Raw genomic sequence first — 27,934 nt, 5'->3', positions numbered from 1 at the left:
GGTCCCAGGTTTGATTCCAGTCAAGGGCATGTATCTTGGTTGCGGGCACATCCCCAGTGGGGAGTGTGCAGGAGGCAGCTGATCGATGTTTCTCTCTCATCAATGTTTCTAACTCTCTATCCCTCTCCCTTCCTCTCTGTAAAAAATCAATAAAATATATTTAAAAAAATGAATGTGTTTAAAAACTATCTTTCCTGCAACTCCTATAAAGTCCATAACAACAGAGACCGTGTTTCTCTCCTCAAAAGCCTGCATTTCTAGCACATAGTAGTCCTTCAATAAATATTTGCAGGATGGGTGGGTGGATGGATGGATGAGTAAATGAGATGGAATAACTTCCCTAGCTTTTCATATTGATAATTTCCCTAGACATCAGGGGGATACTGTAATTGACCACTTCCTCTTCCTTTCATGAGGACATAGTGCTTAGAACTCAGACATGTCCTCTAACTCCCATCCCAGGTGTGTCTGCTCCTCAAATCCAGGCATGGAAGGCATGAGGCTTACTAATCTCCACTTGGGCGAGTGTTTAGTGTCAGCCACATAAAATGTCACTAAGAGACTTCAATTTCACAACAAATGCCAATAGTAGAGTATCGTCTTGCAATTAAACCTATGCCCAAATCCCTATGTCTAACTCAACTTGGACCAAACTTCTTCCTATACAGATCTTTTAAAATCCTGTTTATGACCTACCCTTGAACATACTTTTCATTTGTTCTGCTTTTGCTCATGTCATTCCTCCCATCAGAAATTCCTCTTCCCTATCTCTTCCTGGAACTCAGCTCAAGTTTTGTGTTCCCTGTGACCTCACCACCTCACCCACTAAATGGAGCTCTCCGTCTTCTGAAGCCAAATGCTATTCTGGCTTAGCCACTTTTTGTGTTTGTCAGTGCACTTTCTCCATGAATATGGCTTTTCTCTCAAACTAGACTTGGACCCAAAGCTCCCTTAGGACAAGTCTAATATTTTCTTATTTCTTTTCAGTTATGCTTGGTCTGTGCTAAGAACTTGGTCTCTATTTGCTCATTGACTCGACCGGACATACAGAGTCAGAGACTAATATTTAGGAAGGAGACCTTGAGTTCACTCTAGTGAATTTTACAGCTCAAGATGAGTTTCTATTTCATAGAGTCATTGCTTTTCTAGTGTCTCCCAGGACTTAGCTAATAGTCCTTGGGAGTCACAGAACTTTAAGTTATAAACTTGCCTCACTCCTCTTAATCCAGTGACTTCCCTTTTACAGATGAGAAGCCCTTTGCTGTGGAAGATACTTATTTGCTGTGCCCAGCACCCATCTTAAAAGAAGTTGGCATGTAAGTTTCCACCAGCAACTAAACCTCAGAGAGGAGAGAGGAGATAGAGGGGACAAAGGGAACAGGAAGAAGTATCTATCTTCGTTATTATAATGGGGTCTTTCCCTAGACCTCTCCAAGTAATGATGATGAATGATGCTTCCAGTGAGCCAGGCTTCAGGATACATGTTTTACAAAGGGTGTCTCATTCCATCTTCCCAAATTTCTGACAAGATACTTGCCATCTTGAAGATGCTCAGATCTTCCCAGTTTTACGGATGTGGAATCGGTGGCTGAGAGAATTTAAGTAGCTCGCCCAAGGTCACACAGCAGTAAATGAAAGAGTTGGGGCTCCAACCAAGGTCTGTCTGAAAGCTCTCACACACATTACTTTGCCTTTCATGACGATTGCCCTACCAGATGGTTATCACCCCTGCAGAGATAAGGAAGTTCAGAAAAGCTAGGTGGGTCCATAGATGGTCAAGGCCCAGATTCAGACCATCCAAGGCCAAGCTCAGTGTTCCTTCCTCTATGCCTCTGTGGAGCATACGGTCCACAGAGCCGCAGTCACCCAGACTGCCAGAGGCTCCCTGAACTAACTTATGGGGGAAATGCCGTGATGGTGCAATTATAATAAGTGCTAGTGAAATGTGATTAGGAAATAGTCACTGGAGAAAGAAGGAGAATTAGCACCCTGAACAGGAAAAGAAATCTGTGGGGACCAGAGAAGCAATGTCTGTGAAAGAAGACAAAGCCTCTCCGTGAACGTGTCTGTAACAGGCTGAAGACAGAATGGTGGCTTTAAGGGGGAAATGCTAAACTGGTTCATCTGAATTCTGCCTTAAATCATTGGTTCAAATGGTAAGGTTCCAACACTGGTTGCCTAACATTGGCCTGTGATTCATTCATTCTGTTGATTCCACAAATACCCCTGTGCCCATCCTGCAAAATGCATGCTCCTGATTCAGTGAGTCTCATATAGATGAGGAGGTAGAAGGCAACTTTGTTCACCTATTACTATGCTCCTGTGTTAGTAGTAACAAAACCGCACCCCCCAGAATCAAATCACTGAGAATCCAGATAACAACAACAGAACGTTAGGTTTACAGGTTGATCCACTTTAGCCCCACTGATTTGGACCATTTTTTAAGAATCCTTCATCTTACTACAATGAGACAAGTAAATTAAATGGAAGCAGGCTTTGACCATTCGATGCAATTTGCTGTAATGCAACAAGGGCTGAATGCACTGCCTTGATACGGCAGCCAGATGATTAGTGTATCCTGACATCTCCCTGGAGTTTCAGAGGTGGGAACGGCCCTAGAGACCATGCTCCACATTTTACAAAGGAGACAGCTTAGACCCCAAGGGAAGAGACTACAGTCCAAAGAGTAGTTGCGAACAGAGCCCATAGGGGGCCAACGTGTCCAGTCTCGGTCCCTTGCACCCCATGCTGAGTATCTCTGGTTCCTTGCTGTCTTTGCAGGAAAGCCGCACTCCAGGTCAGCATGAACGATGGCCTGTCTTTCATCTCCAGCTCTGTCATCATCACCACCACTCACTGTGTAAGTCATCACCTGTCCTTTTACCAAAGGCTTCATTGTCATTCTCATGTCCCTGGAAAGTTGTCTGGTTTGCATTCTGTTCTCTGAGTTTTCATCCCAACACTGCTAGGCCAGCTATGGGCTGGGTGAGGGGTATGCTGCACCCCGGAGTGTGTCAGGAACCCCTGTGTCCGGTTTCTCCAGGCTCCCCATTTCTGTGACTGTGGTGAGACCTGAAGGCACTGGCATGACCAGATGACAAGACAGGCCAGTGTCTGTGCAGTAGTGAGGGGAGATGTCTGGATGGATTGGGTTTAGGCGAAAATGCACAGAAAGAAATTGGACAGCATATACAGAAAGCTTGTCTGAAGGAGTTTTTCACTAAAAGGGAGCAGGAAAAGGGGCAGTAACTGAAGAAAGATGTATAAAGAGTATAAAGAGAGTCTTTTATTTAGAATGGGAGAAATTGCAGCTTGTTTATATGGTTATGGAAACAATCCAGGAGAAAATGGAAAATTGATGAAGCAGGAAAGAGCAAGGAAGAGGCCCTATGCCACAGGGATTGGGAGGCAGCAGTAGGGACTGCGTCCTCCCTGCCAGCCCCTCCAATGCCGCTTCTCTGGATCCTGCTGTCAGGTAGCTTTGGTTTCTGGCTACACATAAAGTCACTGGGAGAGGTTTTAAAAAGCATTGCTGCCCTGGCCTCATGCCGAACCCATCAAAACAGTCTGGGGCTGGGCCCGAGGCTATGGTTGGGAACACCTGGGCCTGTGTAGTTGCTCCCGCCCACTGTCAACGTCTGAAGAGTTCAGCCCATCAGAGGACAATCTGGGTGTGATCAGCTTGAATACAGATCTCAGCCCCTGACATGAGCATTTCCCAAATGACCTTTGTCTGAATATTCAGATTCTGCAGCCAAATATGCTTTATCCTTCAGGGGTGGGCAAACTTTTTGACTCGAGGGCCACAATGGATTCTTAAACTGGACCGGAGGGCCGGAACAAAAGCATGGATGGAGTGTTTGTGTGAACTAATATAAATTCAAAGTAAACATCATTACATAAAAGGGTACGGTCTTTTTTTTTTTTTAGTTTTATTCATTTCAAATGGGCCGGATCCGGCCCGCGGGCCGTAGTTTGCCCACAGCTGCTTTCGATCATTTTAGAGAAGAATGAGTTTGACCTGTTGGTCAGCTTGGGCAGATGCTCTGATCAATTCCTGGCCGGCCTTTGAAGGACATGTTTGAACCCCCTCAGTAATTGGGGTTCATGTCCTTCACACCATCACAGGTGGAGGAGAGAGAGCAGGCGAGGTTAATGAGCAGGAAGCCGGGCCTCATGATAGACAGCACTCCCTTCCAACCCGCGCCTCCCCACTCCCACACACACACTTTTCAGCCTATGTTAGGAGCCAACCAGTTTTCCTGATAGCAGTGTAAGCCAGTGCAATGGACACCGGCAACAGAAAAGTTTTACTTGACCAAAGGGACTAGAGTTGTCACAAAGAAGTGTCTGAGAAATGTCTACGTCTCAAGGATCTGTCAGTAGAACATCAAATCTGGAGACCAAATATGAAAACTGTGTGCACAAGCAGTGAAATTTCAAGTGTGCCCTGCCTGATTCTTTTAGAAATTGACCCTTTTGGAACCTGCCAACTTGCAGGAAATGATTAAAATACCCCAAATCTAACAACTTCATTCCAGATTCCTCCCTACTCTAAATGATCCAACAATGTGGGCCTGTATTTCTCATTTTGTCTGATCATACCAGAGAAACAGCCATGACCTTGAGGCTGCGTGGGCAGGGAAATGAGAAGGGGAAACATCTCAACCAAACCTGTAGTATGGTAAATATAAATCTGATTTAAGTCCTGGGCCTCTAAGCCAAGAAGAAAGGGTGTCCTTACTAATATAGTGCAAAATGAAAAGAACTCCCAGTAACGTCCCTCTGTACCTTCCTGACTCATTCCAGCGTACCCTTACACCTTACATCTTCATCTGGGCGCATGTTTCTAAGCTTTCTGATCAACACCACCTCATAACACTTCTGCATTATTCCCTTTTTCATTTGAGAATGCTGTATGTCTACAGCAAAGTTATAGCCACCCTATGATTTGAGATCCAGGTCCATTCATTCATTTACTCAACAAATATTCATTGATTGTGCACAATATGCTGGGCACTGCCCCAGGTGCGTGGGATACATCAGAGAACACAACAGACAGAAACCTAGTGGAGAGGGTGACGAGAAAGAAGGCAGATAATAAATAAGAAGCATAATAAAGGAATCACACACTATGTTAAAAGATAATATGTTCTATTAAAAAAAATAGAGCAGAGTAAAAGGATTTGGTGCTTCTTGAGTGAGTATCATGTAAATAGAGATATATTGAGAAGGTGGCATTTGAGTAGAGACTTTGAAGTTGGCTGTGAGACTACTGGGGGAAGAACATATCAATTAGAAAGCCACAGTGCTTAGATCCCCAAGACCAGACACCTGGTATGTTCTGGGAAGAGCAAGAAGGCCGGTGATCAGTCGCTGGAAGAGAGCAAGCGAGGAGAGCAGTGGCAGGGAGGTAAAAGAGTGGAGGGTCTGGTGAGAACTTTGGCTTTTGTAAAGAGGTACAACATGATCAGATTTATATTTGAAAGATCACTCTGGCTGCTGGACCAGCCTGTGGGAAAACAAGGATGGAAGGACTGTCACTACTTGGGAGGGTTATGGCAATATTTCAGGCCAGAGATGATGCTGGCTTGATTCAGGAGGGAGCAAAGGAGATAAGAGAAGAGGTCAGCATCCGATATATTGTTAAGATAAAGCTAATGGATTTCCCAAAGCATTGGATGTAGGGCTTAAGTGAGAAGAATCAAGAATGGCCCCAAAGTGAATTTTACCAAACATTCAAAGAAGAACTAACACCTATCCATTTCGAACTATTCCAAAAAATTCAAGAGGAGGGAAGACTCCCAAGCTCATTTTATGAGGCCAGAATTATCCCAATTCCAAAACCAGATGAAGACTTTACAAAGAAAGAAAATTATAGTCCAATATCCCTGATGAACATAGATGCTAAAATTTTCAACAAAATGTTAGCAAACTGGATCCCACAATACATTTAAAAGATGTACCATGACCAAGTGGGATTTATTCCACAGTTACAAGGTTGATACAATAGTCACAAATCAGTAAACATGGTATATCACATAAACAAAATGAAGGATAAAAATCACATGAGCCTACCAATAGATTCAGAAAAAGCATTTAATAAAATCCAGCACCCATATATGATAAAAGCTCTCAGCAAAGTGGAACTAGAAGGATCATACCTCAAGGTATAGCCAACATCATACTCAAGGAGCAAACACTAAAAGTGTTTCTCTTAAGAACAGGAACAAGACAAAGATTTCTGCCTTCACCATTTTTATTCAGCATAAGAAATAAAGGGGAAAAAATAAACAAGTGGGACTATATCAAACTAAAAAGCCTCTGCACAGCAAAAGAAACCATCAACAAAATGAAAATATGGGAGGACATATTTGCCAATAATACATCTGTTAAGGGGTTAATTTCCAAAATATATAAAGAACTTATACAACTCAACAAAAGGAAGACAAACAATCCAATTAAAAAATGGGCAAAGGATCTGAATAGATACTTCTCCAAAGAGGACATACAGATGGCCAAGAGACATGAAAAAATGCTCAAAGTCACTAATCATCAGAGAGATGCAAATTAAAACCACGATGAGATATCACTTTACACCTGACAGAATGGCTATCATCAATAAAGCAACAAACAACAGTGCTGGCAAGGTTGTAGAGAAAAGGGAACCCTCATGCACTGTTGATGGGAATGCAGACTGGTGCAGGCATTGTGGGTAACAGTATGGAGTTTCCTCAAAACAATTAAAAATGGAACTGTATTTTGACCCCATGATTCTACTTCTAGGAATATATTCAAAGAAACCTGAAACACTAATTTGAAAGAATATGTGCACCCCTGTGTTCATTGCAGTGGTATTTACAATAGCCAAGATCTAGAAACAGCCCAAATGCCCATAAGTAGATGAGTGGATATAAAAGCCACAGTACATTTATACAATGGAATACTACTTAACCATAAAAAAAGATTAAAATTCTACCTTTTGCAACAGCATGGATGGACCTGGAGAATGTTATTCTAAGTGAAATAAGCCAGTCAGAGAAAGACAAATACCATATGATCTCACTTATATGTGGAATTTAATGAATGAAATCATTTAAAAAACAAAAGCATAGATCTATAGAACAGACTGACAGCTATCAGAGGGGAGGAGAGTTGGGACGCTGGGTAAAAAAAAAAGGTGAATGTATTAAGCAAAAAAAAAAAAATAGATAGACAATAAGATGATGATGATGATGATGAAGATGGAAAGATAGATAGATAGATAGATAGATAGATAGATAGATAGATAGATACACAGAGAGAGAGATGGTGATAGCTATAGGGAAAAGGGGGTGGGGAGAGGTGGAAGAGAGCAAAGAGGGATGGATAAATGAGGACAGAAAGGGACTTTACTTCAGGCGATGGGCACAGGATGCAGTGTGCAGATGATGTTTTGTTGAGTTGTACTCTTGAAACCTGCATGTTAATCAATGTCGCCCCAATAAACTCAATAAATTAATTAATTAATTTTTAAAAGCCCTGGCCAGGTGGCTCAGTTGATTGGAGCTTTATACCATACACCAAAAGAGTTGCAAGTTCAATTCCTAGTCAGAGCACATACCTAAATTGCAGGTTCAGTCCCCAGTCAGGGTGCCTACGGGAAGCAACTGATCTATGTTTCTCTCACATCGATGTTTCTCTCTCTCTCTCTCTCTCTCTCTCTCTCTCTCTCTCTCTCTCTCTCCTTTTCTCTCTCTTTCTAAAAAAGAAAAAAAAATCAGTAAAAGCATATTCTTGGTTGTGGATTAAGTAAAAAAAAAAGAATGGCCCCAAAGGGTTTTGGCCTAAGTAACTGAAAGGATGAAATTGCCCTCAGCTGACAGGAGGAAGATTGAAGAGGGAAAGATGGAAAGTCTGGAGATCAGTTTTGCTGTTGACTAGTTGCATGGCTTTGACCAAGTTGTGTTAGCCCCTTTGTGCCTCAATTTTCTCATCTGTAAAATTTGAATAATAATACTCTACATCTCCTAGCAGTGCTCTCCATATGAAATGAAATAGCATGTGTAAAGTGCTTGGCAGAAGGCCTGGCAGGTAGTAAGAGCCCAATAAATATTAGCTATTATCATAGTAGAAGCTTAGTCAAAATTACTGAACTGGTTGGAGATCCTTCCCAAAGAATTAGCTCCTCACTTCAGAGTCCGGTTATAACAAAGGAACTCTTCTGAGACAAGAAGTATCCTTAGAAGTACATGTTTGTCACTCAACCAACCCCAGGTGACTAAAGGAGACAGACAAGATGTCCAAATTCACCCAGACAGAGGAACCGATACTCAAACATAAACCTCCAGTCCCCAGCAGGGCCCTGCACAGAAGCTCAAATAAACAAGACTGAAGCCATCGCTGGGCTAAACAGAGAAGCAGGTGGGATGTGTGGTCATCCAGGATGTGAAGCGAGGTCTTGGACTTGCGTTTGGTTCTTGGGCAGCAGCTGGTTTGGAGGACAGGTTTTTAGATCAAAAAAGATCCCCTGGGTCTGAGTAAAGGGTTAGTCTTGTCAATGCCAGTTGCAGCCTGCCCAGTCCATCAACTGGAACCAAAGGTAATTTTAAAATATGTAGTCGAGCCTTTTCTTTCCTCGCTTTATTTGGTGCCCATTTGGACAACCATGTCGTCAGTTTTCAAGATGCAGAACGAATAACTGTTGCCCCTGCCAGGAGCAGAAATTCCATGAAGTTTTACAGGAAAAAAGATTTTTCCATCCAAGAGCTAAAAGATTCCTATACAAATGGTAAACTGTGGCGAGCTCCATGACTATAGAAAGTGGTCAAACAGCCAGAGTCCTCTCTTCCAGCACATTTCAATGCCTCCCGCCTCCCTGGTCCTTTCTCTTTTTTTCTTTCTTTTTTTTTCTTTTTCTTTTTTTTGTAATCCACACCGAAGGACTTTTTCCCATTGATTTTTAGAGAGAGTGGAAGGGAGGGGGAGAGACAGAGAGAAACATCGATGTGATAGAGACACATCGATTGGTTACCTCTAGCATGCGCCCTTGCAACCCAGGTTTCTGCCCTTGACTGGAATCGAACTGGGGATCCTTCAGACCTCAGGCCAACACTCTATTCACTGAGCCAAGCCAGCTATCTCCGTAGTCTTAACTGGCCTCCTGTTCTTCCCAGCCTCTAGCAATGGGTGAGAAAGATCATTAATATGGTGCCATTTTAAGGGGAATAGCAAACATTTTTTTCCTTTTAAGAACAAAGCAAGCAAATTTCATGCTTTAAAGAATTTTTCATGAAAGGTTGTCTTCTTTTAGATAAAAACTTTAAATTCTATCATTTCCCACCCAAAGTGTACAAAAACCAGGGAATCATTCAACAAGGATTTCTCAAACTCCTACTGTGTATCTGGTGCTCTATTTACTACATTTTATAAGTCACTATCCTTAAGGAGCTTAAAATCCAGTTGGAGAAGAGAGTCTAACAATCCTATAAAAAACATAAAGCACAAGACCGTGCGACCCAGGCATAAATGCGGTAGCATTTCAGAGAAGGGAAGGAGGAGTGAATGCAGGAAGTCACAGGGCTTCCTGGAGGAGATAAAACCCAAGTGGTGATCTGAAAAACAGTAATTACAGGTGGAGAAGTGGGAGGAGGCCCTCCCCTGAAGAGAAACCAACCTGAGCAAGGACTGGGTGTGTTCATGAGCATCCCTTCCAGGGTCCGTGAGTCCTTTCTTTTCCTCTCATTTGGTACCCATCTCTGGTGCCTTCTCACCTGGGACCATTTCTCAGGTTAACAACCACTCTCCTAAGATGTACACATCACATCCTTGATCACCCCCCATATGTAACAATGAGGCCCAGCTGATGCACCTCCCTGTTAACTGTGATCAGGATTTGATTTGTATTGGTTTCCAGGTTTGGGAACCACCATCTTTGAAGAAAGGAAAGAAATCTAAAGTTAATCATGAGGGTCTAAAGTCAACAGTAAATCAGTGAGGAAACTTCTCTTTCTCCCCTAACTTATATGGAAAACAGCCTGGCTACAAGCAGTAACAAGATCCAATAAATTTGAGTGAACCCATGTAAAGTCACTATTCATAGAAACTCCTTTTGAACGAAAATAAAAATGTAACAATCTCAGCCCTGGGCACCAAAACAAGAACTGCCCTATAATTATAGCATAAGGAAGGAATTAAGAAAATAGGATATTGAGTCAAATATTCTAATTTCAAATGCTAGCCCCTCCTCTTTTCAGGGTGATCTTGGGCAAGTTAACCTGAGTCTATCTCAGAGCCTGTCTTATATGATCTTTGCAAAGATGAAAGGTAAAGTATAGAAGGGACTGGAACTATGTGGTAGCTCTTCACTAGTACATCGACATTCTCTTTTCTTGCCAAGTAAAAGTCGAATGGCCTGTCTCATGAAAAGCTTTGCTATTTACTAACCTAGATTATAAACAGGAAGTGTTTCCCTGATTGAGAAGTAAGCTTCCTTTTGAGTCCACGATAAGGCTAGGAACAGCCTGGGGGAAACTTTGGAGATGTTGCCTGCAGGATAGCGAAGGAAAATAACGCCTATAAATTAGGTCTGGTGCTAAGCCAACTGGGATTAGATAGCAGTTTCTTCACTATTTTTTTCCCAATTATACTTGAAGTTCAATATTACATTAGTTTCAGGTGTATAGCATAGTGGTTAGACACTTAAAAAGTGACCCCCCCCCCCATAAGTCTAGGGGCACCATACATAGTTATTACAATATTATTGACTGTATTCCCTATGCTGAACTGTACATCCCCATGACTATTTGTAACTGCTAGTCTGTACTTCTAATCCCTTCACCTCTCTCACCCAGTCCCCCAACCCACCTCCCTCTTCACTATTTTGAAAAAAGTTTTTCCTAGTAAATGAATTAAGTAAAGAGCAACATAAGGAGAATATTTAGACTATTTATACGAATGAATTAAAACAAGTGCTTACTAAAGTTGATGCATTGCTACCACATGGAAATTTTCTATTGTTATTTAAAGTATTATATCATGCCCAGTGCTGGGGTTCAACCCCAGCAGGTCCAGGGGTCCTCAAAGGTGTGGACGGAGTCGGCAAAGAAGGAATGACACAGAGGCAGCGTTCAGTTGATCAGCATGGTTGGGTTCTCTTGCCTGGTTCTATTGCCAGGTTCTGTAGGTTCTCCAGCCAGGTTCTCCAGCCAGGTTCTGTAGCCATGTTCCCTTGCTAGGTTCTCCAGCCAGGTTCTGTCCAGGTTCTCCAGCCAGGTTCAGTCACCAGGTTCTAGTCAGGTTCTCTTGCCATGTTCTATCCAGGTTCTGTAGCCAGGTTCTGTCTCTAGGTTCTTCAGCCAGGTTCTGTCTAGTTCCTCCAGCCAAGTTCTGTAGCCAGGTTCTGTCCAGGATCTTTTGCCATGTTCTCTCGCTAGGTTCTGTCTCTAGGTTCTGTGGCCAGTTTTTGTCCAGGATATTTTGCCATGTTCTCTCCAGTGAAGTTCTTCTGTCTCTAGGTTCTGTGTGTAGGTTCCGTGTGTAGGTTCTGTGTCTAGGTTCTGTGTCTAGGTTCTGTCTTGTTACATCTGTATTTATACCAGTTGATTCCAATCCTATCAATCTCTATTCCAAAGGTTAGGGCATTTCTTATCTCCATTCCAGAGAGTAAAGATTATGTAGCTTAAGTATTATTGTTTGTAGTTAAAGTGATTAATTACCCGCCTGGCACCTAGTTGAGGGGTTTTATTCCCTCCCTAACTTCAGGGGAAAATCCCTACCTGGGGAAACAACCTTTCTCAGAGAGGTGACCTTGGTTAAAACACATAGTGCCAAGAAGGTGAGCAAACATATTAAGAACAGTATGCCATATATGCCAGGTCCCTTGAAACAGCAAGGATGGCCCGGCTCCCGGCAGCCCAGAACGTTTGTGGGTATTTTATCAGAGGAAGCACCGTGTCAGGCAGATGAGAGTGCAGCCTCAGAGAAGAGAGTCCTTTGTTGTGCCCTGAAGGAGCCACAACTCACTGTGGTTTTGGAGTATGATTTGATTTCTATGGGGATGAACATGGTGCCAACTATTTTACCAAGGATTTTTTAACCATTTTATCCTTCAAGTTTTTATGAATTTAAACTATTCTTTTTTTGAGCTAGTGGTATTTTTCTATAGATTTTTGAAAGAGAAAGAGAGAAAACATACAATGTACAAGGAAGAATCCCCCCCCCCCCACACACACACACATTATGAAGAATTATCTAGTCCAAAATGTCAATAGTACCAAGATTGCAAAACCCAAATGAATCAGAATTTTTTGGGTAGGGAGCCCAGGATTTTGCTCTTTAGTAAGTCTGCCAAGTAAGTCATAAACATTCAGATCTCTTATCATTCTACTTACCTGACTCTAATTGTCCTCCAAAGTTTAGAAAAAAAATTATTAAAATCTATTTAAGAAAAATGAATTTTCTCTCTTGATTTATTCCTAATTCCATTCATTTAAGAATTCCAAGATTCTAAAATCAGAAACCTCTCTTTTATATTCTTACTTTTGGATCATATTTTCTGCTATAAAACTAGGAATTTGCCTAAAAAAATAATTTTGGCCCATATGTCCAGTCTAGGGACCTTCCCTTTTTGTGTTGCCAGACAAAGACTGCAAAACTTTCTCTCTAAATGCCTCCTTTCCATAGTCCAAGTCGTTCCTTCCTTTCCTCCACTCATTGTTTCAGGAAGAGTGAGCCCGAGTATCATCTGCATTGTTTTTAAGGCGTCATAGTTCCCAATGTCTCACAAGAATGTGGGTCTCCAGCTGCCATGCAGAGGTAGGTTATAAGTTTGGAAACAGCTGGAGACGGCGTAAAGAACGCACAGACAATGGAAAGATTAATTGCCTCTCATGTACAGTGTAGCCCATATGCTTCTGGAGGAAAAACAAAGGCTCGTCATGTTCACCATTGCAACCCAGCACCTGGCACAATGCCTGTGGATAGTAGTTAGTAGATAGCTGGTGACTGAGAGAATGAAGGAATAGATTTATTCAAGGATCATACTGAGACCATGATGGCACTTGCTGGTAGGAGGAGAAGAAAGCCAGGATGAAGTAGGATTAAAACACACTGAGCTGGTTGAAGTAGAGGCTTCCAGAGAAGATGGTCAGTAATCCAATATGCACATACAAGAAGCATGGGGAGCTTGTGCATAATTTAAGAAGAAAAAAATCTCCCAATTGGGAAATGGCAACCAGTGATCCCAGGCAGGGCAGTAGTCAGAAACCTCTGCAGAGCAGCACCAGCTCCTGTAGCAGCATACCCTCGTCAGGGGTGCATACCTGGAGAAGGGGGTCTGCAAATAGCCCACTCAACCGGGTCAATATTCAGGGCAGGCCCCTTGTATATGAAAATCTACAGCACAAGGCCGGATACTAGGTAGAACCTTAGAAACTTATACAGAATCTAAGGTACTCATTTTGCTAAGTCCAAGGAACACATAGATATAAACACATGGGAAACAAAGGAGTACTCCAAGGATTTGTAATTTAATGCGGCAAGTGCTTTAATAGAGAAATGAACAATGCCCAGCCCAGTGATACCAGGAAGTGGAGTGTCTGGGGAATCAAAGAAGAGTTCACAAAAGACATGATAAGTGAACTGGGTCATGGAGAAAGTACTGGGGTTAGCTAAGGGTGTGGCCTGGGTAAAGGCATGTTCTGGGCCACTTTGGCTGTAATTGGTTGGATTTGGCAACAGCAGGGATCAGAGACAAGACAATTGGGATCAATTGGAAAAGCCTTCTTTATCTACCATGTTTTGGAATTTCTTTAATATTTAATGTAAACATAATGCAGTTTTGATGATAACTTACAATTTCTCCTCATTCAGGAAATAAGCATCTTTTGTCTAAGATAAATAAATAAATAAATAAATAAATAAATAAATAAATAAATAAATCTAGGTAACCTCAGAAAAGCTAGGGGAACAATGTCATGGCCTGAGCTCACCCTGGAATACTAGAAACTTAGGCTATGGAAGTTCTAGTACTGTGGCCAGCCAAGGCTGAGGGTGCATGAACTGCCTTGATCAGGGCTGGCTCAGAAGCGGGTGTTCTGGAGCCCAGAGATGAAGGCTACAGTGGCTGCAGCTAAAACAGACTGCAAAGGGAGGGCAGGGACATATCCCAGAACTGTCTGCAAACTTCTGTCCTAGGCAACTTCCTGGGTCTGTTTTGTAAGCCAGTTAAATTCTGTTACTGATTGTTTTGAAATAAACCTAGAAAAATACAAACCCAGCCCAGTTTTGTAGTCATAAGGCTATCTAGGTAAACAGAGAGTTGGCATGTCTGCCCTTGCCAAAATTTCTTGAATTTCACCAGCCTGTTAGGGAGTGAATCCAGTAGCCTGTGCTGAGAGGTGGCAATCTTGCCTTCCAACATAATAAAAAATTATTGCATGCTTTTCAGAAAAAGTGGAAATCAGAGAAGGCATTTTTCTTCTATTTCTCTTCCAAGGTCAGCAAAACAGTCCATCAATCAAAATAGGTAGCTATCTTTGGGATGGATAATTCATGCCAACAACTATAAGCGTGTGGGTCTCTTCATTAAGGAAAGAAGTATAGGGACGAGGTTGCTGCTAGCAAATGGGACCAAAGAGCAAGACCCATATGTATTTAAATAGGAGTATGGACAAGTGTTAGGAACTCAAAAATAGCTAGGCCTTGACCTCCAGAATCCTATAGCATAGCTTACAAGGCAGGATGTATACTCCAAGAGGTAAATATTATACACTTTGGGGTATAAAAGACAAATATTACACAGGCATCCAGAAATGCCCCCATCTGTTCCAGATTCACAAGCCTCCACGCAAGCCTTTGGATAAGTAAATTGACACAAGCAAGTGCATTCTCAGGACTGTCCCTTTAATGGTCCAGTGGATTACTTCCCAGTTACCCAAGAAAGTGTTCACCTTCTTGTAAGGGGAGCTGGACTAATCATTCTGGACATTCAGGAATAACATGAGCAGCTCATGATTTGCTCAGCCCAAAAAGTCTTCCCCAAAAAGACCCTCCCTCAACTGTTGGTGCAATTCTAAGAAACGACCCTTGGAGAAGACAAGCTCCTTCCCAACAACTAATCTAGGAGGACAGGACCAGGGCCCACACCCTGACTTTCCCCTATAGATTCCTTCACCCTAACATTATCCCACTTCCTGGCCAACTTGCTCCCACGCCCACCTGTCCCTTTTTCACATGGCCTGGAAGAGTAAGGGGAGACTGGAATGGAGGGGAAATAGGAGGCAGACCTTGCAGAGGATTTGAATGACAGAAGATGGAGTTTGGGTGATGGGAAGCCATTCAAAGAAAGCACAAAGCAAAATCTTAGGAAGATGAATCTGGCACTTGTATGTTTCAAGTATATTAACAAACTAGCATTAGTTTGGATACCACTGATTTATAAATTCGGTCATGAAAGGGGAATAGGCTCCAGTGTGCTTTTACAGTTTGGGGGCTGACGGGAACTTTGCACCAAATGTGACCAATCCACAACCCTAGGGCTACAAGTGACTCATCAATGTTTCATACTCAGCCTTCAAAAAAGGATGGCCTTTATTATTGCTATAATTATAGGTGATATGTCCTTTGAAAGATGTAGCTTAGCAAAGCACAGGGGAAAGACTTAGTCGGAGAAGAAAAGGGGGAACAAACATGAGCTTTGGGATCAGTTCATTGTGGCTAAAATCCTGGTCTTTAAATAGTTGGCACAGGGCCTGGTACATAGTAAGTACTCGGTGTGAGTCTCCTTGCATGGATGGTGTGGGCTCTGTAAGAATCAGTTCAGTAATGTGTTTCCCGAAGAGACTCGGACTTCTGGTTGGATTAACAGCAGTTGGTATCTCAGTTTAAAGAAGTCATGGAACCTTTCAACTTGGTGAAGCAAAATATCCACTCAAATATTGTATTAAATAAAAGAACACATCAGAGAGAGCCGAGAGAAACTGAATAATGGAGAAATAGTGCCAAATATGGTAGATTATATAGGATGTTCTATAGAAGTGGAACTCTAGCCTGGAGGCATGAGGAAAGACTTAGCGGTCATTGTCAATATTTGAAAGGCTATCCTGAAACTTGTACACCTGCCTTGACTGTATAGATCCAAGGAGTAGAATAGGCCAATAGACACAAGTCTTTCTAAATGGTTCCCGGAGGGAGGGAGCTCCCTGGCATGGTTGTATTCAAACACAGGCAACTTGACAACTTGGCAGAATTATGTAAACGCCATTCATGCATCAGATAGGTAATTGAACTAGAAAAGCTTTCAGACTCCTTCCTATGCCGAGATTCTGTAATTCTAGAACAAAAAGTATGCTAGTGAAGGAGTAAGGCAAATACGATCCGTCCTATAGAGTGTAACAAATGAGTTTACCTTTGATATTTTGAAAATAAATATGAGAACCTTTTGTTGGGAACACTGGAGACGGCTTCTCTTAGTGAGATACAGATTGGCCAACCTCCACCTAATACAAAGGAGATGATATTTCAGACCAGAGGGTGCTTAAAACTCCTCCTGAGAACAATTTGTTGTCAAGTAACCTCAAAGCACAACCTTCCGTTTACAAACAATTGTTATACCGCTCACAAATCATTCTCGCCTATTTATTAGCTGATCTCAGTAGAGCCATCCAAATTCAAGGTCTTTTTACAATGTTCTAGTATTTTTTTATTATTATTTTAACAAGATGACCTGTGGTTTTTTGTACTGTCATTAGGAAAAGCAAAAGACCACGGGAATATCAAAATGCAAAACGCAGCTCTCAGATGTTGTTTATGAACTGAAATATCAACAGTTTGCCAACATCTCTATTTTGATAACCCTTGTATGCATAAAAATATCTTTTCAAATATGTTTTGGAGGATTCGTGCTGATTTGTTTTTCTTGGATTTTTGAGCAATTGACTTTCAGTATTTTAATCGCTAAGTATTTTAAAGAATGTTTCCCCTAAGTTTGAAATTTCCTTGTTTTGAGAGTAAGTGAGAACAAAAACAAAAACAATTTTTCTGAATCTGTGCCTCAGAAAACGCTGTGATAAGCACATAGTGAGATGGTAATATTTATTTTTAGAAATAAAAGTTAAATCCAAACAATCCATAACCAAGATAAATGTAATGGACCAAACTCAGCAGTTAGAAAACACAGAATAGCAAATTGTGTTTAAAAAAAAAGAATAGCCACTATATGCTATTTACAATAAAATATACATTCAAAAATATAAAGACATAGGTTGAAAATAAAAGTATGAGAAAAATTATGTCAGGAAAATATCAAAATAAAACTAGTGTAGCTATATTAATATCAGGTAAAATATACTTTATGGTTGAACAAAACCATTATTGGTATAAAGAAGACCATTACACAATGTTAAAAAGAGCAGTTAACCTAGAAGTTATAATTCTAGTCTGCATGTAATGACATATCCTCAGCATATATGAAGCAAATATTGCCAAGAAATTGATGAATCCACCATTACAGGAGAAGATTTAAGTACAGTTTTCTCAGTAATTAATAGATCAAGCAGCCAAAAATTTAATAAAATATATTTGGATAATGTAATTACACGTGATTTAGTGGCCACACAATAAGGCTACAGCAAAATGTTCTAGGTAGGGTCCAGAATTTTTGTTTGAATTAAATGGGGGTTATGCAATTATAAGGTTAATGAAAAAAGGACCATTATTTCATCAATCTAAGGCACACTTTTTTCACATTTTAACCACTGAAATATATGTTTCATATAATCAATAATGTAGCATAATTTAATTGATATTGTTTGTTCCTAGTGGCTCATAATGAGCTATCCTACAATGAATGCATCTTAAATTCAGTGAAATCTTTCCCGTCACTCTGCACTGTACCAAAAGTAAAGTAATGAAATGCATGCTGAACATCACGTATCAGTCACTTCCTCTCCACTTCCCACCCCTATCCACAATAGAAAATAAGAACTCTGGCTTTTCTCCTTTGGAGAGTGGCGGACAGGGTAGGAGCTGATCATCAACCACATTACAGCCGCCTTTGTGAGATGGCCCGGAGTGCTATGCAGGGCTTACCGTCTACAGGAAACCTGCATCTTGAAAGAATTCCTTTTCAAACGCACTTTGAGTATTTACAAAAAGTAGCTATGTATTAGACCTTAAGTCAAAGTCTCAACAAATTCCAAAAAATCCATGTCATATGGACCATGTTTTGTGACCAGAAAGGTCCACTAAAAATTGATTGCAAATCAATATTGAAAATCTCATGTGTTTGGAAATTTCAAACACACATCTGAATCTTTTATAAGTCAAAGTAACATTATACTGGAAATTGGGAAATAACGTTATGAAGATGCCACATAAAATTTGTGGAATGTGGCCAAAGTGGTCTGAGAGGGAAATTTGTAGCCTTAAATGTTTATATTAGAAAAGAAGAAAAGTTAGCAAAACATGGACGACCTCAAGATGGTAGAGAAGAGCAACAGAGTAAACCCCTCTAAAAAAAAAAAAAAAAAAAAAAAAGACAAAAATAATTTTTTAAAAAAAAAAGACAGAATAGAAAACAAGATAGGTAAAGAAAACTATCAGGTGGGGCAGGAGTGGTGAAAAAGAGAAATAGACATGTATCTAAAGGACTGTGTTTTCACTAGTCAGTTCTGGATGGGAGGAGGGACCAACTCATTGTCTCGGGGGGGGGGGGGGGGGGGGGGGGCGTGGAGTGAGATCATTAACCTAGGGGACCAGGGAAACGCCTGCAAATTGAGTTCATTCCCATCTACTCCTAGGTCTTTCCTGCTTTGGAAACCTTTTCACTCAAAATGAATGTCATGAAATATTGTACAATGTTTACATCTTACTCTCTGCCATTGCTATCATGAACTAAAATTTGGCAAAATACTATGAAACCCTCCATTTTTGAGGCTGTTTGTTCCTAGAGTGGCCTTCTTACTGATCACTATGTTTTTTAAGTTTATGGTTCTGCTTCTCCTGGCCTCTCACTTCTAGGTATCATACATGTGTCTTCCATTCAAGGTGCACCCTCCCTTTCTAATTTGATAGTTTATGCTTCTGGGAGCCCAGGTATCAGATAACCAGGCAATCGTGCCTCAAGTTCTTATGCAGAGATAAGAATTCTTATTTTATATATTTATAAATATATAAATATGTGTCCTGAGTACACAAGTTTTAGTGAATGACCAATGTGTCCGTTAATGCCTACTCCTGGGTTATTGGGGCTGTTTCAAACAGCTGAATCTTTTGGGTTGAGCATTATGAATTAGTGAATTCCACTGAAAGAGAAACAATTGTAGGAAGAAGTGCACACACAATTTAAAGAGACTCCAAAAAGTGGGTGCAGAGGGGAGACTGAGAGACTGAGAGAGGGTGGGAGGTGGGGACATGGGAAGAGACAAGAGATGAACAGTTTGGGAAACAGGACCATAAAGCAGAGAACCTGAGAGGATCTACTTTCTACCAACACTAAAATAATTGCCAACTCTTTAAATGGTCAAAAATTGGCTAACTCAGTGGACTAGACTGTCACAGAGCTGGAGGTGAGAGCAGCCTGCCTCAGACCATATTGTCTTAGTTGGCATTTTATAGTCACACTAGAGGCCCGGTGCACAAAAATTTGTGCACTCGGGGGGGGGGGGGTGTCTCTCAGCCCGGCCTGTGCCCCCTCGCAGTCTGGGACCCCTCGGGAGATAACAACCTGCTGGCTTAGGCCTGCTCCCAGGTGGCAGAGGGCAGGCCCAATCCCTAGGTGCAGCCCCTGGTCGGGCTCAGAGCAGGGCTGATTGGGGAGTTGGGGCGCTGCCCCCTGTCATGCACAGAGCAGGGCAGATCTGGAGGTTGCGATGCCACCCTCAGTCACACTCAGGGTAGGGCCGATTGGGGGGATGGGGCACCACCCCCTGTCACACTCAAGGCAGGGTCGATGGGGAGGTTGTGGCGCCACCCCCTGTCACTCACAGAGCAGAACCCATCAGGGGGGTTGGGGCTCCGTACCCTGTCACGCACAGAGCAGGGTCGATCAGGGGGTTGGGGAGCTCCCCCCTGTCACGCACAGAGCAGGGCGGATCAGGGGGTTGGGGTGCCGCACCCTGTCACACTCAGGGCAGGGCCGATGGGGAGGTTATGGCTCTACCCCATCACACACAGAGCAGGGCCCATGGGGCGGAGGGGGAGGGGGGTTGGGGCACCACACCCTGTCACACACAGAGCAGGGCCGATCAGGGGGTTGGGGCACCGCACCCTGTCACACTCAGGGCAGGGCCGATGGGGAGGTTATGGCTCTATCCCGTCACACACAGAGCAGAGCCCGTGGGGGGGGAGGGGGTTGGGAGCCACCCTCTATCACCCACAGAGCAGGGCCGATCAGGGGGTTGGGGCACCACACCCTGTCACACTCAGGGCAGGACCGATGGGGAGGTTATGGCTCTACCCCGTCACACACAGAGCAGGGCCCGGGGGGGGTGGGGGGGGGTAGGGTTGGGGCGCCACACCCTGTCACACACAGAGCCGCAGGGCGATCAGGGGGTTGGGGAGCTCTCCCCTATCAGGCACAGAGCAGGGCTGATCAGGGGGTTGGGGTGCCTTCCCCTGTCACGAACAGAGCAGGGTGGATAGGGAGGTTGTGGCCCCACCCCCTGTCACACACAGAGCCGCAGGGTGATCAGGGGGTTTGAGCGCTGCCCCCTGTCACGCTGATCCCGGTGCCAGGAGGCATATTACCCTTTTACTATATAGGATAGAGGCCTGGTGCACGGGTGTGGGCCGGTTGGTTTGCCCTGAATGGTGTCCTGGATCAGGGTGGAGGTCCCCACTGGGGTTCCTGGCCAGCCTGGATGAGGGGATGATGGCTGTTTGCAGCTGGTCAGACACCCTTCAGGGTGTGGGTCCCCACTGGGGTGCCTGGCCAGTCTGGGTGAGGGGCTGAGGGCTGTTTTCAGGCTGGCGGGTGACTGAAGCTCCCAACCGCTCCTTTTTTTCTTTTTTTCTTTTTTATTCTGGGCCAGCTTTAGCTCTGAGGCTTGGCTCCAGCTCTGAGGCCTCTGCTGCTGAAAGCAGGTATCTGGTTTGTTTGGGTTCTATAATCGAAACACTGTTTCAACTCCAGCTCTGAGATCCCGGCTGGCTGAAAGCAGATTTCTGGGGTTTTGTTTAGCTTCTATATTTGTAACAATGTTTCAAACTGAAAGCTCAGAGGCCGGCAGCGGCAGGCGGGGAACGTTGGAGTCCTCCATCACTGAAGCAAGCAAGCCTCATGTTCGCTTCAAGCTGCCTGGCTGCCGGCCGCCATCTAGGCTGGCAGTTAATTTGCATATCACCCTGATTAGCCAATGGGGAGGGTAGCGGAGGTACGGCTAATTACCATGTTTCTCTTTTATTAGATAGGATTGCACCAAATCACAGCCTCCCCCGGGTTCATTACATGTAGCTTGTAATCAGGATATTATTTGGGATCGGCATAATTTGTATTGCTTGTACTCCCACAAGAGGCCAACTTCCCTCTGCTCCCTATAGAATGACAAAGTCACATGAAAGTATTTAAACATTTTTCCTTCTGCAAAGCAACCAGCTCCTCACCTATTCATTAGGGCACCAAGGAAATTCAAAGATTAGTAATTTAATTTATATATTCCCAAAAGAAGATTCCGTGCCACAAGCTATACAAAACTAGCACCCTTTTGCCATTGCTGTGGTTGCTAAAACAGATATTAGTTTAGTCAGTGCCCAAAGCAGAGAGCTTAATGTTTTGTTCCTGTGTTTTGTTTTGTTTTTAATTAAAAAACACTTGCATAATTGACAACTGAAACATTTCTGGGTCTCTTTTACACACAACCAAGCATCAGGAAAACTGCTTCATTTGTAGGCCAAGGAAGTATGAAGGACAATTTTATTTTCCCTGTGTGGCTGAAATTCATGGTCTTAGCAAAGGTATCTATAAAGCTTGAGATTGTTTGTATATAAAAGGAACAAATGCAACCAAAATAAATATCTAACAAATGCTGCATGATAGAATCCAACCCGGCAGCCTCAGTTGACCCTGAATTGCTGGCCTTAAAGTTTGTGAATTTACTGAACCCTAATAAAAATCTTTGCTGGTGATCCAACATTTTCATTTTATATACCCTCACCCTAAATAAAATTATGTTCATTCCTACCTCTGTGCCTTTGATCACACTTTACTTTCCTTCTGGCATGCCCTCTCATCTCTCCACTTCCTCAAATCTCATCGTGGCTTCAAGGCGGGCCAAGTGCTTCCTGGACCTGTCCCAGGATGCCTCGCTGACCTTGGCAAGCCTCCTGAACTCCCTGTGCTCTGAGCTCAAGCACTGTGGGTTGTAGCATCATTTTGAGTTTAACAACACAGTTCTGAGCTGCTTCTAAACGAGCCCTGTGAGTCAGCCCTCACTTCCTAACTGGACTGTGATAACATCTTCCAGGATTGGAGGATGACTTTTTCATCTTTCTGTGTCTCCTATTGCCAAGCGTGTGTTAGAAACGCAATAGAAAATGATTTGTTGGTTTCCTGATAACCTATTACGCAATTTCGAGACATTGTTTTAAGGAATATTTCATCATGTAATCACTGGTAGCATCTGTCTCTATGAAGCGCCGCCCATAGGCATGAACCTTCTTGAGTTCATAATCTAAAGCAAGAGCCACAGTATGCAGTAGGCATGCTTACTTACTGGAAACAAGTAATAATGATGCTGACCAATATGAAAGGGATGATCAATAAGACCAATTGAGCATATACTAGTACTTTAAATAAATAGCTACACTAAGGGCAAGTAGGCAAATCCCTGTTTCTAATGGAGCAAAAAATGAAAACAAGAAATTAGCCTTTCTCTTCTAGTATCAGTGTTTGAAATTACTAAATAACTTTTCTTAGTAATCCTATTTCAGCAACCTACTCACAGGAAATAAGGCATTCTGAGTACTAACGAGCTACATCTTGTCTGCATTATTTTCTAAAAGCTGGTTTTGATTAACAAGCCCTATGCATTTTATGGAGAGAAAAGAAAGAACTGAATGAATCCAAGATTTACTTATGACCACTCTCGCCATTATGAACAACGTGAAATGTCTCTAATAAGTCAAGGTGACAACAGGATCGAGATGATGCTGGACAACCTTGATACAGAGGACCTCAAAGCTTGCCTTTGTAGGAGTGTGGCATCAATCTTCCCCTTAATCACACATGAATGGTGACTTATCTACGTCCTTCTGGTAATGAGATTTATAGCGAACTAGAATTTATATCCAAATTATTGCTACTCCTTTAAAATATTTACCTTGGAAGGTCATGCCCTTTCTACAACAACACTGTCACTATTACAACTATCTTCTGAACTCCTGCTCTGAAATGGCCATAACTTTGAAGGCACAGTATTTGAATATCCTCCTTAGGGAAATAGGAGAACATCCTCATCATTTGATTTCAAAACAACCCAGAAGTTGTAGGCATGATGAATGATGAATGGTGGGTTATCGATCTGGGAACCTCCTTGGTGAAAAACAAAGCATGACTCAGAAGGTGCAAGATTTTCTTTTTGTGGCCTATAAAGTGGTTTCAAAAACAGTTCCAAGGGAGGTGTTTCAGAATGCTTTGAGCAATGGCAACATCATTGGAGAGTCTCCAGCATCCAAAGCCACTGGTTTGGAATTAGATTCATGTGGATGCCGGAGTTCTGCCATGTGCACTACGTGGACAGCCTCACTGCTTTAGCCATGCTTTGCAGAGTTCCACAAAGGCATAGGTAATTCTCACCTCGTAGTTTTTCTGTACAGCCTACTTTATGGGTTAAGGAACCCAATATCTATCAATTTCATTCTCATTTCTCACCCAGATTACCTCTCAGGTAGCAAGAACGAATCATAATGTTTGATTATGTTTCACTCTCTTTAATGTTTGATCAACTTTACTATAATGAGGGATATTCAATTTAGCATTGGAAAACCCATTTGGTTTTCCCTTTCCTTGACACTGTGATAACAATCTGAGAGCCTGTGGTTTCCCAAATATGTAACCTGGTATCACCCATCAACACCATAGCTCCAGTCAGAATCAGCATGATGTTCACAAGAATATAATTCATTTACATAGGCCAAGCCTTGGCACATCACCAGGATCATGGCCTGGGCAAGGGAGAATGGAAAGGGAAGTCACATTTATTGAAGGATGGCCATGTTCCAGGACCTTTACGCATAGAAGTAAATACCAAATTAATTCTGAAAATAGAAATATCTCAATTTCATATATGTAGAGAAAAGGAAGGTTAAGAGAAGTTGGGTAACTTACCCAAAATCTACATATTAATAAGTGGAAAAATTCAGATTTAGTTCATCTTTTCCTGACTCCAAAGCCCAAGCTCTTTGTAGTGAGAGTGGTGAGCTGTGTCTAATGATGGGGCCATGGAGGGGGAGGTGAGCCGCCTCAGGCAACATTGGCTCCAGTGCCATTTCTGCCCCCCAATAGCTGTAGAAAGTGTTAACCTGCTAAATTCTCATTCCCCTCAATTTAATAAATATGTTGAGTGACTATTTATTCCTATATTGAAAATACTCTGCTACATCTCAAAGTTACAAAGATGAGTAAAGTCAGATATATGTCCTCTAGGGGCATATGTCTGAGACAGGCAAGCACATAATAATATAATAAAAGGCTAATATGCAAATTGACCAAACAGTGGAAGGACCGGTCGCTATGATGCGCACTGACCACCAGGGGGCACATGCTCAATGCAGAAACTGCCCCCTGGTGGTCAGGGCTCTTCCACAGGGGAAGCATTGCTCAGCCAGAAGCCAGGCTCATAGCTGGCGAGTGCAGTGGCAGTGGTGGGGAGTGAGCCTAAGCTGACAGTTGGACATTCCCCAAGGGCTCCCAGACTGCAAGAGGGCACAGGCTGGGTTGAGAGACACCCCCCCCCCACCCTGCCCCCCGAGTGCATAAATTGCGTGCATTAGGCCTCTAGTTTATGATATATAATAGAAGCTAAGATAGAGACATAATAAAAAATGAGAGCACAAACTCTGAGTTGAGTGGTGGTATTACTTGTCTGTTCCCCACTCAACTATAAGGTCAGTGACTGGAGAGACCATGTTCATCTTTAATGTTAGTGCTGTAGAAGACTTAGCCTATAATAAGTTTTCAATAAATATGTAAAGTATGAATGAGTCAGGTGGTGCCTGATTGAAGAGTTGAAGATGAGAAACAGTTAACCAAGCAATAAAAAGAAGAAAGGGTGTTTCAGGGAGAAGAACATGAGAGCAGCAAGGTGTATACAGGGAAGTATATGCAGTTTAGTTTAGTCAAAGCACAAAGTATAAGGAAGGAAGTGGTGGGAGAGGAGGTTGGAGAAATAAGAGAGGTTTGGTTGTGAAGGACCTTGTGTGGCCTAAGGACTCTTGTACCTAGAGGTCCATAAATGGATTCTGGGGATTTGATGAATCCTAACCCCCTGAAATTGTTATCAAAGTTTATAAGCTTGTGTGTAAATGTGAATGTGTACTTTCTGAGGGAGGAGTGTATCACTTTAATCAAATTCTCAAATGTGAAGAACTCATACAGACAGTGAGGAGCTGATAAAGAGTTTCTGGGTAGGCAGAGCTGTCAGAATAACATTCTAGATAGATGACTGTAGATTTACAGAGGATGGAAGTCAGGGCAGCAAGAATGGTGGTGGAGAAACCTGTGAAGAGATAACTGCAACTATTCAGGAAAGAAATCTTAGGTTTCAACACCTAATCAATGGTGTTGGAGATGGAGTAGACAGGGGTGGATTCAAGGTAGGGTTGGGGTTGGGGGGTGGAGAGAGATTAACCAAAGAACTTATATACATACTAGAAGCTCGGTGCATGGGTTTGTGCACTGGTGGGGTCCTTCAGCCTGTCCTGCATCCTCTCACAATCCGAGACCCCTCAAAGGATGTTGGAGAGCCAGTTTCAGCCTGATCCCCACAGACCAGGCAGAGGGACCCCACCAGTGCACAAATCCATGCACTAGGCCTCTAGTATGAGTATAAGATCTTTGGTTAATCTCTTCCTGCCCTCCCCCCCACCCCCTTCCCTCTGAGATTCGTCAGTCTGTTCCATGTTTCCATGCCTGTGGTTTCTGCTCCTGCATTGAGTGTCTGCCCTCTGGTGGTCAGTACACATCATAGCTACCAGCTGGTTGGCTGGTTGGCTGGTCATTTAGGCTTTTATATAGAGAGATATGCGTAACTCGTGGACACGATTGAGGTAGCAATAGGACTTACAAGACAGTTGAATGACCCCAACTCTGACCTAAAGCATAAGGAGAGATCAAGGCTAGAGATAAAGATTTAAGTCATCAATATCTAGATGAGAGTTTAAACTATGAAAGAAAATGAAAGCCCATGGAAAGTTTTAGAAAGAAAAGACAGGATAGACAAGATTGCGTCCATGACTTGTACAACACCATAAATATACTAAATGCCACTGAACTGTACACTTAAAAGTGGTTTAAAAGGCAAATTATATATATATCTTACAATTCTTAAAGTGTAAGAAAGTAGATAAACACTTCAGGCAAAATAAATGGTATATACATTTTTAAAAAATGGATCCATGGGGCATGCCAACATTTGAAGAACTACATACAAAGAGAAGCCCACAGGGAAGGTAAATAAGGAATAATCAGAGATAGAAGAAAGGGGGCTTAGGAGAATACTGTTACAGATGCCAGGGGAATAGAATTCCAATAAAATACAGGATGGGGTGTGCAGAGAAGTTAGAATTGCTAAGGCCACTTCCAGAAATAACAGTCAGAATATATGAGCTCTGGGAGAGAGAGAGAATTCTGGTCTCTGGACTTGCCCATCCAGAACTTCTCAGCAGCAGTCAAACGACTTAAATTTCATCTTTCAAAATAAAACTTGCCCATGCTCTGCCAGTTTTGTCTGGGCAGGAAGCAGAGCTCAGACCAGCTGCTGAGGATGGTTCTAAATTCCACTTCAGAGCCCTGGAATGTGATGCCTCCGGAGTGCCAGCCTCTGCCCTGGGTGGGAGGGAAGCAGCCTGGAGCAGAGGGAGGCACAGCGGGGCTCTCCACCCTCCCTCCTCCCCAGGCTGACACTCCTGTGACTGCTCACAGGGTCTCCCATCTGAGCAGGACAAGTCAGGACTTTCCTCATTCCTCATTCCCTTATCTCTGCATATTTCCCTCTCACCAGGATGGCTTCTTTGGTATTTAGACCAAGCAGGTTGCTATGAAATCACAAGGTCATAGACAGGAGCTGCCTCTGGCTAAAAGGTCTCTTTCCCTTGAGGACTTCAAAGACAACCTCATCTGATACCAGAGAGAGGGGGACAGGGACAGGCACAGGAGGGAGGAAGAGGGACCACTGGGCAGCATCTCCCCATAGCAAACCCGCCTTGGGTCTTCCTGGGGTGCCCTGTACCATCATCATTGACTAGCTGAATCCAGGAACACAGTATTGCCAGCTTTACGAAGCTCTAATGGATCATCAGCTAATCTCCTGTCATCATTTTGGCAGAGTTTGTCTAATATTCCTTCAATGTGGCAGGTTAAGCCTGCTAACGCGTTCTTTCACATTACATGTTTAAAAGATAGTCTAATATCTTTTAAAAAGTAAAAATAAAACTCTGAGTATCTTCAGTAACTCAGCGTTAATACTCAGAATCTGCAAACTGAGCCTAGAACTACGACAAACCCACCACCAACAGTGAGGGCTCTAGTAACACCTTTGCTGATCACTTGTGTGTCCTCTGTTGTCAAAAGGTAATTGTTACAATTACCAGGACCCATCCTGGGGTAAGTCAAACTAAGAGGTATTGGGGGTCACTGTACTGGGGGAGGGGGGCAATAAAGCCTGTGACAAACAGAAATGGTAGATGAAAGCCACGATATTGCCTTTATTATTGTGGGCTGGAGCCTATGCTGAGTGTG

At 42.8% G+C, this 27,934-nt stretch overlaps 1 protein-coding gene across 1 annotated transcript in view; it reads left to right on the top strand.

Annotated features, from left to right (window-relative positions):
• ANTXR1 (ANTXR cell adhesion molecule 1) overlaps positions 1-27,934 on the top strand; it is a 215,766-nt gene that overhangs the window by 99,667 nt on the left and 88,165 nt on the right. Inside the window, exons 11-12 of the mRNA XM_036334285.1 lie at positions 1,247-1,316; positions 2,782-2,860. Coding sequence (XP_036190178.1) covers positions 1,247-1,316; positions 2,782-2,860 — 149 coding nt within the window. The remainder of the gene's footprint in view (positions 1-1,246; positions 1,317-2,781; positions 2,861-27,934) is intronic.

Source organism: Myotis myotis, unplaced genomic scaffold, assembly GCF_014108235.1.
Source record: "Myotis myotis isolate mMyoMyo1 unplaced genomic scaffold, mMyoMyo1.p scaffold_m19_p_14, whole genome shotgun sequence".
NCBI lineage: Eukaryota > Metazoa > Chordata > Mammalia > Chiroptera > Vespertilionidae > Myotis > Myotis myotis.
Note: the sequence above shows the minus strand (reverse complement) of the source record. Positions and strands in the feature narration are given on the sequence as shown.